The 12,147-nt window shown below is 41.6% G+C and overlaps 1 protein-coding gene across 1 annotated transcript in view; it reads right to left on the bottom strand.

The window, feature by feature from the left end:
* LOC124711862 (vacuolar protein sorting-associated protein 33A) overlaps positions 1–12,147 on the bottom strand; it is a 118,811-nt gene that overhangs the window by 91,141 nt on the left and 15,523 nt on the right. The window contains exons 3-5 of the mRNA XM_047242099.1: positions 4,662–4,746; positions 4,481–4,585; positions 1,184–1,496 (exon numbers count right to left, since the gene is read on the bottom strand). Coding sequence (XP_047098055.1) covers positions 1,184–1,496; positions 4,481–4,585; positions 4,662–4,746 — 503 coding nt within the window. The remainder of the gene's footprint in view (positions 1–1,183; positions 1,497–4,480; positions 4,586–4,661; positions 4,747–12,147) is intronic.

Raw genomic sequence — 12,147 nt, forward strand, 5'->3', positions numbered from 1 at the left:
TGAGCATTAACTTTGCTATGATTTACGAGCTCGCAAACCACTCTCTTTAGGGTTGATAACCACACCTTGCTAAATAAATATCCCATTCCCCTTTTTTTAAATCACATGGTTGTATTATAATACAGAACTCTGAATTTTTCCAAACTAGTTTAGAATTGATATTGAGTCACTCAAATCACAAACATTTATTTTGTAGTGCATTAAAAAAATATGACCTGGGAATGTGATTTCCCTCCAGTTGATTCAGTTATCATTTACATAGTGTATACAAGAGGTGGTAATGGCCACGTGATAAATTACAAGTGTGGGTTTTATAGATAAACCAGCAAACCCCCAATTTTTTAAAATAATGTAATTCCCAAGTATAAAACAGCTTCAAATGTTAGATTACTTTAAAAATGAGTTAAACATATGATATTAAGTATGTAAGCAAGAAAAGGTTTGGAAATGGTTTGAAATTATGCTTAAAATTTGTTGGAGTCACTAGTTGCTCTTATGAGACACTGAACGAATACAGTCCGGGTAATTTGGGCTCAATTTTCAGCAAAGCCCAAGTTTTCATCTGAATGTTTATGACAATGAAATTTTGCAGGTACATTCAGTGATATATGTAGATACTGTCTGCAAAATATGTTGTGAATACAGTTAGAATTGGGCAGGGGGTCAGCAACAGTAAGTTTTGTAAACTATATATAAAAATTTATTGGAAGTCACTAAGTGATCCCCTTCTCAATTACAGGATTAGTAAAGTCTGTGTTTTGTGTGCAATCAGTTATGCTGCCTCAAGACAAACACAGTCTCCAACTGTAGTAATTGTCTTATTATGTTAAACTTTTCACAGAAGAGTATACCTTTAAATGAGTAGATTGTGACAGCATTTTGAAGTTTTAAATTCAGTCAATATCTACATGATATATTGAAAAATAAATTTCTGTTGCCCCTGGAAGCCATCAGCAAGACAGCCTACAATGAATACCTAGTTTCAAGATAGTTGTCTAGTAATACAGACCATTTTACTGTCAAATGCAACAATGATGTCCTTCAAAAAATATTCAGCATTACATTTCAAATTAAGCCTGCACTACAGTCTTTGTAGTCTCAATTTATAATTGTGGCGTATTTATTCATTTACTAATGCTTCAATGCATACAATGTGAAATAAGAAAAATATCCTGTTACTTACAATTGGTTATCCCAAATATCTCATCAATCAATCCCTCATACGTAAGTTGTGTCGCAAGTGGAGAAAGCAGATCTATTGAACGGTCGATGAGCAGCAAATGATCAATCTGTGAAGATGCATGTTGCTGTTGCCGCCTCAGTCGTGAAGCAGATGGCATCTGTTCTCGACGTAACCTTAGAACAGTGTCCCACACCTGGCAAGCTGCTGTACCCTTGGCTGAAACACGTGGTATAGGGCCAAAGAGTTGCTGCAGTGTCATTAGTGCCCTCGCACAACGGTACAGTACTGTAGGGTCATGTTCAACTTGGTACTCCTAGAAATAAAAATAAGCAGTACAAACAGTTAAAAATAATTGAAGGTGACCATCATGTTTATAGCTCTACATCTATATTATGACAAGGAGATTGCAGCATGGTATATACAAATTTTTTCCTTGGGACTGGTCGTACAACCAACCAACGAATGTCACATTTAATCAGAAGAATGTAGAAAGTTGTACTCAGTAACTCAACCAACATAAGAAGGGTAGATTCTTCTGATGGGAGAAATCACTTATTTAAGTGAGTTCGAGTCTCTGTCGGGCACACAGTTTTAATCTGCCAGGAAGTTTCATATCAGCGCATACTCCGCTGCTGAGTGAAAATCTCATTCTGGAAACATCCCCAAGGCTGTGGCTAAGCCATGTCTCCGCATATCCTTTCTTTCAGGAATGCTAGTTCTGCAAGGTTCGCAGGAGAGCTTCTGTAAAGTTTGGAAGGTAGGAGACGAGGTACTGGCAGAAGTAAAGCTGCGAGTACCGGGCGTGAGTCGTGCTTCGGTAGCTCAGATGGTAGAGCAATTGCCCGCGAAAGGCATAGGTCCCGAGTTCGAGGCTCGGTCGGGCACACAGTTTTAATCTGCCAGGAAGTTTCATATCAGCGCACACTCCGCTGCAGAGTGAAAATCTCACGATGGAATCACTTATTTGGTTCCACAAGGCTCTATCTTAAAGTCCACTAGCGTTTCTCATAAATGTAAATGACCTTCCATCTAGTACACAAAAAGAAAAATTGTTCTATTATTTTAATGATGGCTGTAATTTTCAGCAACCACAATACTATTTTTTCAAGACAAAATTCAGTTCACAGTTGGAAATAAATTTTTGTTATGCATAATAAAAATTTATTTGGAATTGATGACTGAATTTTATCTTGGAAAAAGAATTAGTTTTTTTTGCTGATGATCCTACCTATTGTAATCAATCCAAATCCTAGCATTGTAATCAATCCAAACATACATACAGCAACAGAAGAGATGGTAAATAATGTTCTTAAAACTTACTGAGTGGTTTTCTGTGAATGGTATCATTCGCAATTCCAAAAGACAGAACATATTCAGTTTCGCACATCTAGAGATACTACAGTAATGACTAAGTCTAACATATGGTGACAAAGTAATAACCAATGTGGAAACTCCAAAAAATTTAGGTGTCTTCATTGATGAGAATTTAAACTGGTAAAAACACATTTTGGAACTCCTAAAATAACTTCACCCATCTTTGCAGTGCGAATCATTGCAAATCCTGGAGAGAGACTAATCGGTAAGTTGGTTTATTTACTTACGTTCATTCAATAATGTCTATGGAATAATATTCTACAGTAATTCATCTTTAAGAAAGAAAGCCTTCATTGCTCAGAAATGTGGTCTCAGAATAAGTGGTGCTCACCCAAATTCATCTTGCAGACATCTATTTGGGGACTCAGACATGCTGACTACTGCTTCACAGCATATTTATACCCTCACGGAATTTGTTGTAAAGAATCCACTGCATTTCAAAAATAACAATATGTAAATAACTAAAATACCAGAAGAAGAAATTGCATTCATTGCTCCACATGAAGGTTGTGGCATAAAGACTCTGTGGATATGGTGTGGAACATTACGTGGTCTGACTACTACTGACAGAGCTGCGGAGAGTAGGTTTGCAGTGGAATTGTGATTAGTGGCATTGTTGCAGGCTGCCATCTTGAATAGGGAATGAAATTTGATTAATTGTGATAAAATTTCACCTCATACAAGACGACAATGTATCCTGAAATGTAGGTATGAAGATCATTTATGAAAAAATACAATTTCATGATTGCAAAAGGAATGTTCAATCATTTGGTTATTTTAACTTCTCACTTGCCTGTGGCTCAGAACAATATTTGGTGTGTCTTAACTTGTAGGTAACTTTGTATCCTGGGAAATCAGTAGAGCCTGGACCACGGTCATTTATGCTCTTTTTTGTGAGATTAAATTTTAGACTTTATCGAAATTGATACACAATTTGGAACTGATTCCCACGCTGCAGAATGAGTACATCATAGCACTTGCCACAGTGATCACTGTAGAATGTAACTACTAATACCAGTATTGTTGGCCCATGTTTAGATCACAACCGAGGCAGATTCTTCCTACATGTCGGTCAGGGGCCTGAAGATGGTGTAGTATAATGCTGAAATTGGTTGCCAAACAAAATAAGGTTGGAAATTTGACACCTGAAAGGTGTTTAATTTGATATAATATTTTTAAATATGGACCTACAGAGGAATGCTGAAGATTAGATGGGTAGATAATGTAATTAATGAGGTGGTACTGAATAGAATTGGAGGGAAGAGAAATTTGTGGTACAACCTGAATAAAAGAAGGGATCAGTTGGTAGGACACATTCTGAGGCCTCAAGGGATTTAGTACTGGAGGGAAGTGAGGGGGGGGGGGGGGGGGGGGTAAACTGTGGAGAAAGACCGAGAGATGAATACAGCAAACAAATTCAGAGCAATGTATGTTGAAGTGGTTGCTCTGAAACGAAGAGGCTTGCACAGGATCGAGTAGCATGGAGAGCTGCACCAAACCAGTCTTTGGACTGAACACCACAATATCTGCAGTTGGTGCTCAATGTTGCACTGGACTGTTTTAATAGATTTTGGCTAACTGAGCTGAAGAAAAGAACAAGCGGCAATCAGTCACCCTCCCTTTGTGTAGTATATGCTCAGTTATGAGAGGGATAAATGGCAAGCTATTCTAACTTAGACTGGCTTAATCTTGAATAAATGCTGTAGCTCTGGACAGTATCTTGGCACAGTCGATCTGCAGACGATGATATTATAAACATGCAGGTGTATGTGTTTTTTTTTTTCTTTCCTGTTAGCTCTAAAAAAGGATTTGTCATAAAGCTCAGCAACATTCAGTCTTGTTTACCTCCTTTAGTAAATTTCTTTAAAATAAAATGATAAGTAATATATCCCAGGACAGTGAAAATTTGAGCACTAATTTCACCTTGAATGCAGACTCCAACTCCATAGACATCAAATCGTTGTCAAAAGGGAAGAGGTCGCATGGAAATTCTTCAATCCAAGTGAAATTGCCAAAAACACCACGATTCTGCAAGTACAAGACTACATAAAGGAGACCGTAATTGTTATTAAAAATGTAGGTATAAATGCTTCACACAACTTACTTTTAACCATTTCTCACATAGTAAGCTTTTCTGAGGAACAAAAAACAAGTGGAATTCCTTCCTGTCACCACCGCTATGTTCTTCACTGGAAATTAATGAAGAGGCCAGTATTAGTAGCTCATTCCTCCAAGGATCATTTTATAATGATATAGCATTAGTTAGTTTAACGCAATTGAAAACAATAAGCCATTTATGCAGACATAAGAATACATATACATGTGTTCAATGAGGAGATGGCAATTGGTTAGCAGCTGCCTTGCTGAAGAAATCATATTGGGGCCTCAGAAGTAACATATCCAGTAGCTTTACAATAAAAATTCAGATCAAATGCTTATGTGCATAATGTGCTTTTAGTCCTTACAGGATATTTTGTTCTTTTTTCTCATGGACTATACTTTGTAAAGTCACAGTGTTCACACTCAGTAGTCGCTTCTTTAAGAGCTACATAGTATTTACTTTCACAATCCAGTAGCTTTATTCTTAAATAGATTGTACTGCTAATACTACAGGCCACTTTGAGGTTCACTGTGATAACTTGAACATAATGCAAGATACAAAACTCAGAATGAAGTCCATATGGTATTAGATTATGGACAATGGGAAAGGAATGAAAGAGGACGCCATCTGATAGCATTTTGCACAGAGTATCATTTAATCACTGCTAACACTTTCTTTAAAAATCATGGAAGAAAGTTGTATATGAGAGAGAGATCTGCAGACACTGAAAGGTTTCAGATTTATTATTTGATTATAAGACAGAGATTTTGGAACTAGATTTTAAACTGTAAGATATTTCCAGCAGCTGAAGTGGATTCTGACCATAATTTATTGAGTATGAATTGTAGAATAAAATTGAAGAATTTCCAAAAAGGTATGAAATTAAGCAGATGCCAGCTGGATAAGTTGAAAGAAGCACAGGTTGTTGAGTGTTTCAAAGGGGGCATTAGATTGATTGATTGATTGGTAGGTTGGTTGGTTGGTTTTGTGGAGGGGACCAAACAGTGAGGTCACCAGCCTCATCAGATTAGGGAAGGAAATTGGCCTTGCCCTTTCACAGGAAATATCCCTGCATTTGCCTGAAGTGATTTAAGATCACAGAAATCCTAAATCAGGGTGGCCAGATGCAGGTTTTAACCCTTGTCCTCCCAAGTGCACCACCTCACTCAGTGGACCATTAGGCAATAACTGATTGAAACAGGGAAAAGGAATAAAGTAGAAGATGAATGGGTAGCTTTGAATTGGTTTGCAGAAAGGACTGGGGTCATATGTGCCCAAGTCAAAACTATAGAAAACAAAGACAGAAAGGAGTTAAAAAACAACTATACGTCAGTCCCAACTGACATAATACAAGACAGCTGAAAACAAGCAGGTCTAAAAAAGACAACATACAGAAACGGAGAACAATTGACAGGAATGGGGGAAAGAAATACAGTAGAAGAAGAATGGGTAGCTTTGAGGGATGAAATAGTGAAGGCAGCAGAGGATCAAGTAGGTAAGAAGACGAGGGCTAGTAGAAACCCTTGGGTAACAGAAGAAATATTGAATTTAATTGATGAAAGGAGAAAATATAAAAATGCAGTAAATGAAGCAGGCAAAAAGGAATACAAACGTCTCAAAAATGATATCGACAGGAAGTGCAAAATGGCTAAGCAGGGATGGCTAGAGGACAAATGTAAGGATGTACAGGCTTATCTCACTAGGGGTAAGATAGATACTGCCTACAGGAAAATTAAAGAGACCTTTGGAGAAAGGAGGACCACTAGCGTGAATATCAAGAGCTTTGATGGAAACCCAGTTCTAAGCAAAGAAGGGAAAGCAGAAAGGTGGAAGGACTATATAGAGGGTCTATACAAGGGCGATGTACTTGAGGACAATATTATTGAAATGGAAGAGGATGTAGATGAAGACGAAATGGGAGATATGATACTGCATGAAGAGTTTGACGGGGCACTGAAAGATCTCAGTCGAAACAAGGCCCACGGAGTAGACAACATTCCATTAGAACTACTGTCAACCTTGGGAGAGCCAGTCCTAACAAAACTCTACCATCTGGTGAGCAAGATGTATGAGACAGGCGAAATACCCTCAGACATCAAGAAGAATATAATAATCCCAACCCCAAAGAAAGCAGGTGTTAACAGATGTGAAAATTACCGAACTATCAGTTTAATAAGTCACAGTTGCAAAATACTAACGTGAATTCTTTACAGACGAATGGAAAAACTGATAGAAGCCGATCTCGGAGAAGATCAGTTTGGATTCTGTAGAAATGTTGGAACACGTGAGGCAATACTGACGCTACGACTTATCTTAGAAGAAAGATTAAGGAAAGGCAAACCTACGTTTCTAGCATTTGTAGACTTAGAGAAAGCTTTTGACAATGTTGATTGGAATACTCTCTTTCAAATTCTGAAGGTGGAAGGGGTAAAATACAGAGTGAAAGGCTATTTACAATTTGTACAGAAACCAGATGGCAGCTATAAAATTCGAGGGGTATGAAAGGGAAGCAGTGGTTGGGAAGGGAGTAAGAAAGGGTTTTAGCCTCTCCCCGATGTTATTCTATCTGTATATTGAGCAAGCAATAAAGGAAACAAAAGAAAGGTTCGGAGTAGGTATTAAAATCCATGGAGAAGAAATAAAAACTTTGAGGTTCGCCGATGACATTGTAATTCTGTCAGAGACAGCAAAGGACTTGGAAGAGCAGTTGAACGGAATGGACAGTGTCTTAAAAGGAGGGTATAAGATGAACATCAACAAAAGCAAAACGAGGGTAATGGAATGTAGTCGAATTAAGTCGGGTGATGCTGAGGGAATTAGATTAGGAAATGACACACTTAAAGTAGTAAAGGAGTTTTGCTATTTGGGGAGCAAAATAACTGATGATGGTCGAAGTAGAGAGGATATAAAATGTAGACTGGCAATGGCAAGGAAAGCATTTCTTAAGAAGAGAAATTTGTTAACATCGAGTATTGATTTAAGTGTGAGGAAGTCGTTTCTCAAAGTACTTGTATGGAGCGTAGCCATGTATGGAAGTGAAACGTGGACGATAAATAGCTTAGACAAGAAGGGAATAGAAGCTTTTGAAATGTGGTGCTACAGAAGAATGCTGAAGAATGCTGAAGATTAGATGGGTTGATCACATAACTAATGAGGAGGTATTGAATAGAATTGGGGAGAAGAGGAGCTTGTGGCACAACTTGACTAGAAGAAGGGATCGGTTGGTAGGACATGTTCTGAGACATCGAGGAATCACCAATTTGGTATTGGAGGGCAGCATGGAGGGTAAAAAACGTCAAAGGAGACCAAGAGATGAATACACTAAACAGATTCAGAAGGATGTAGGTTGCAGTAGGTACTGGGAGATGAAGAGGCTTGCACAGGATAGAGTAGCATGGAGAGCTGCATCAAACCAGTCTCAGGACTGAAGACCACCACCACAACAACAACAACAACTTGAGTACAATGTGTACAAAGTGGTAGGGTAGCGCCACTTATCAAATGACGATAACTAAAAAGGCAGTGGCCAATAGGCAGCCAAAATAAAATAATCTCCTCCCGGCGGGAGGGCCGAGAGGAGGTCGACCAAGCCTATAGGAGAGGCTTAATAAGCCGGAGCTTATTCCCATGAAGGGAGGACCACTGGCAATGCTAAACGGACACCACCTCCTGACAGACGGCAACACAGAGATCATCAGAGGGAATATAGGTATTCACAGGCTGAGGTACGAGGACTACAGTTTTGGCAACAGCATCCGGAGCCTAATTTCCTGGCAGACTGACATGACCAGGAACCCACAGAAACATCACACTGGATCCACCAAATGTGAGCAGACAGTTTTCCTGGACTCACTGCACTGAGGGATGGGTGGTGTTTAGCGCACAAAGACTTTTCAGGGCACTGAGTGAGTGAGCAGAGGACACAATTGAAAAGGTTGTGTTGCCGGATGTACTCTGTGGCCTGACAAAAGGTGAAGAGCTTGGCTGTAAATACTGAGGAATGTGCCTGAAGCCGATATCGAAAGACATTGGTGCCAATGATGAAGGCACACCCGACACCACGGTCAGTTCTAAAGCCATCAGTGTATACGAAGGTACTAACGCGAGTTCCATGTGCATGTCGTGAAACTGAAGGTGATAGAACAAGGCTGGAGTAGTGTCCTTAGGAAGCGAATGAAGGCGAAGGTTAACATGGGCCACTTCACGAAGCCAAGGTGGTGAAGGGAGCAGTAAGTCCCAGGTTCGAGTCCCAGTCGAGGTACACATTTTTCAACTGTCTCCGTGGATATTTATCAATGTCTGTAAGCAGCTAAAGGTCTGGATTTCATTATAATTTCATCCACCGGGAAAGGTGCAGGTAGTGTGAAATTAAGGTAACAGAGAAGAAGGACGAGCCCCATATTGACAATCAAAGCAATCATCTAAGAAAGAGGCATAGGATGGGTAGCCACACATGGCAGACAAACAGCATGCATACCTGCTGAGGAGAAAGTCACGCCGGTAGGACAGGGGTAGTTCATCAGCTTCAGCATACAGACTCGCAACTGGGCTGGTGCAAAAGGCGCCCATGGTCAAATGGATGTTACAATGGTGGATAGTGTTGAGACGGCGTAAGAGGGATGGATGGGAGTGCAGACACATAAACAAAGCACCCACAGTCAAGTTTCGAACAGACAAGCGACCAGTACAAACTGAGGAGGGTGGTCTGATTGGCACCCCAGGAAGTACCAATGAGGACACGTAGGACATTGAGGAACTGTGTACAGTGGGCTACCAGCTAAAATACAAGGGAGGACCAAAAGAGTTTCCTATCGACCATGAGCATCAGGAATTTCGTAGTTGCAAAGAACTGAAGGGCAACAGGCCCAAGGTGTAAAGATGGTGGGAGAAACCACTTGCATCGCGAGAAATTCATACAGATAGTTTTGTCAGTGGAAAAGTGAAAGCCACTGTCAATGCTCCAGGAGTAAAGACGATCAAGACACCACTGAAGATGCCGCTCAGTGAGACAGGTCCATGGAGAACTGCAATAGATGGCAAAATCATCAACAAAAATGCAGGAGATGCCTGGTGGGAGACAGGCCATTGTATGGTTAATGGCAATAGCAAAGAGGATGACACACAGGATGGAACCCTAAGGCACACCATTTTCGTGGATAAAGGTGTCTGACAAGGCAGAAGCCACACGCATCTTGAAAACTCAATCTTTCAAAATGCCTTAAAGATAACAGGACAGGTGGCCATGCAAGACCCAAGTGTAAAGAATATGGAGGATATCAGTTCTCCAGCAGGTGTCGTAGGCCTTCTCCAAATCGAAAAACACGGCCACAGTCTGGGATTTCTGCACAAAACCATTCATGACATGGGTGGACAAGGTAACGAGATGGTCAACTGCAAAACACAGTGCTCGAAATCCACAATGTGCATTCGTTAGAAAATGTCAAGACTTGAGCCGCCACAGCAGCCGGGCATTAATAATATGTTCCACCACCCTGCAAACGCAGCTCGTAATAGAGATGGGGCGGTAGCTAGAAGGAAGGTTTTTGTCCTTACCGGGTTTAGGTATGGGTATGATGGTGGCTTCACGCCAGCGTCCAGGAAATGTGCCCTCTGCCCAGATGCAGTTGTACATGTTAAGCAGAAAGTGCTTGCACAAAAGAGAAAGGTGCTGCAACGTCTGAATGTGGATGGCGTCCAGCACTGGGGCGGAGGATTGGGATGAACTGAGAACATAGTAGAGTTCCCTCATAGTTAAGGCGGCAATGTAGCACTCACGATTCGGAGAAGAGAAGGGTATCGCCCAAGCCTCCTCCACTCATTTCCGATGGAGGAAGGCAGGGTCATAGTGCGATGAGCTTGAAACTTCCGCAAAATGGTGGCCCAAGGTGTTGGAGATAGCAATAGGGTCCACGATAACATCGTCTGCTATTGTGAGGCCGGAAACAGGGGAATGGATCTTGGTACCAGAGAGCCGTCGGAGGTTAGTCCATGTGACAGAGGAAGGTGTGGAACTGCTAAAAGGACTAGTGAATGAAATCCAGCTACCTTGTTTGCTATCCCAAAGAAAGCAATGACACTTTGCACATATCTGTTTATAATGAATGCAGTTCACCATTGTAGGATGACAGTTAAAAACACGGAGAGCACGTCTCCATGGCCGAATTGCATCGCAGCATGCCTCAGTCCATCAAGGGACTGGGACACGACATGGTAAAGAAGAAGAGCAAGGAACGGAACGTTCTGCAGCCGCAAGGATGACATTGGTGAGATAATCCACTAGGTCATCAGAACTGGGGAAATCCTGTTCTTCGAAGGTCGCCAGGGAGGAGAAATCTGTTAGTCAGCCTTAGTAAGCTACTATTTGGGCATGCACACGGATGGGATAGGAGTCAGCAAATGGAGAAAAATGGTCATTCAAGTAGGTGTCAGAAAGAACAGACCACTCAAGACGGCCAAGCTGGGCAGTGCAAAAGGATAGGTCCAAATGGGAATAGGTGTGCAAGGAGTCAGAAAGGAAAGTGGGTGCTCTAGTGTTAAGGCAGAAGAGGTTAAGTTGGTTAACAAGGTCAGCCAAGGGGTCACCTCTCTGATAGGTTCTCGGAGAACCCAAAAGAGGATGATGTGCATCAAAGTCAACGAATAGCAACAATGGGGGAATGATGGAGGGACATAAATAGTATAGAGGGAAAAAGTCAGGTGGGGAAGGAAAAGGCGAACTGCCACAGCTTGAAGACGGGTAGTCAGGGAGATGGGTTGACTATGGATGTCATCCCGTATGAGCAGCATGACGCTCCAATGAGAAGGAACGCAGACCTCAGGGGGAAGGTCAAAACGAATTGGTAAGAAATGTGAAAGCTCAAAGTGGTCGTGAGGGCACAATTTCGTTTCCTGAAGGCAGAGTACATGGGGATGCTACAATGCTAAAAGCAGCCGTAAATCCTCTTTGCAGGATCGAAGGCTGCAAATGTTCCATTGGAAGACAGTAACGAGGAGAAAGAGATGTAGAGGTGTCAACTCTGCAGCCGCCGAGTGACAGTCAGTGTAGAGTCATTACTATAGGGCACAGAAGCAGGAGGATCCTGCTCCATGGGGTCAACAGAAGCATCGGCTTGCTTGTGTGGTCGGTCCATTGAGTCCAAAGCTAAAAAACGTTGGTGGTGCACACCGGTGAGCCAAAGGCCGGCTGAACTAAGGTACCACGTGGTGACACCATCGAACAGGATCTTTGGTGGACTCCTTCGAGCCTTTCCAGTTAGAGGACGACACTAGTGTTGCTTGGCTGGAGGGATGGAGGAAGTCTTCACGGAGTACTCCTTCTGTCCCTTACTGCCTACTGGTTGAGTAGCTGGTGGCTTCGCCCCTTGAGGCGAGAATTTGACAATTTGTTGCACAGCAGGACAGAGGGATGGAAATGCTACCTTGACACTGGGCGATTTTACAACCTCAGAGCTGAATTTGAGGTCGCATGTCTGTGTGGCCACATCCTTCA

Source organism: Schistocerca piceifrons, chromosome 8 (genome assembly GCF_021461385.2).
Source record: "Schistocerca piceifrons isolate TAMUIC-IGC-003096 chromosome 8, iqSchPice1.1, whole genome shotgun sequence".
NCBI lineage: Eukaryota > Metazoa > Arthropoda > Insecta > Orthoptera > Acrididae > Schistocerca > Schistocerca piceifrons.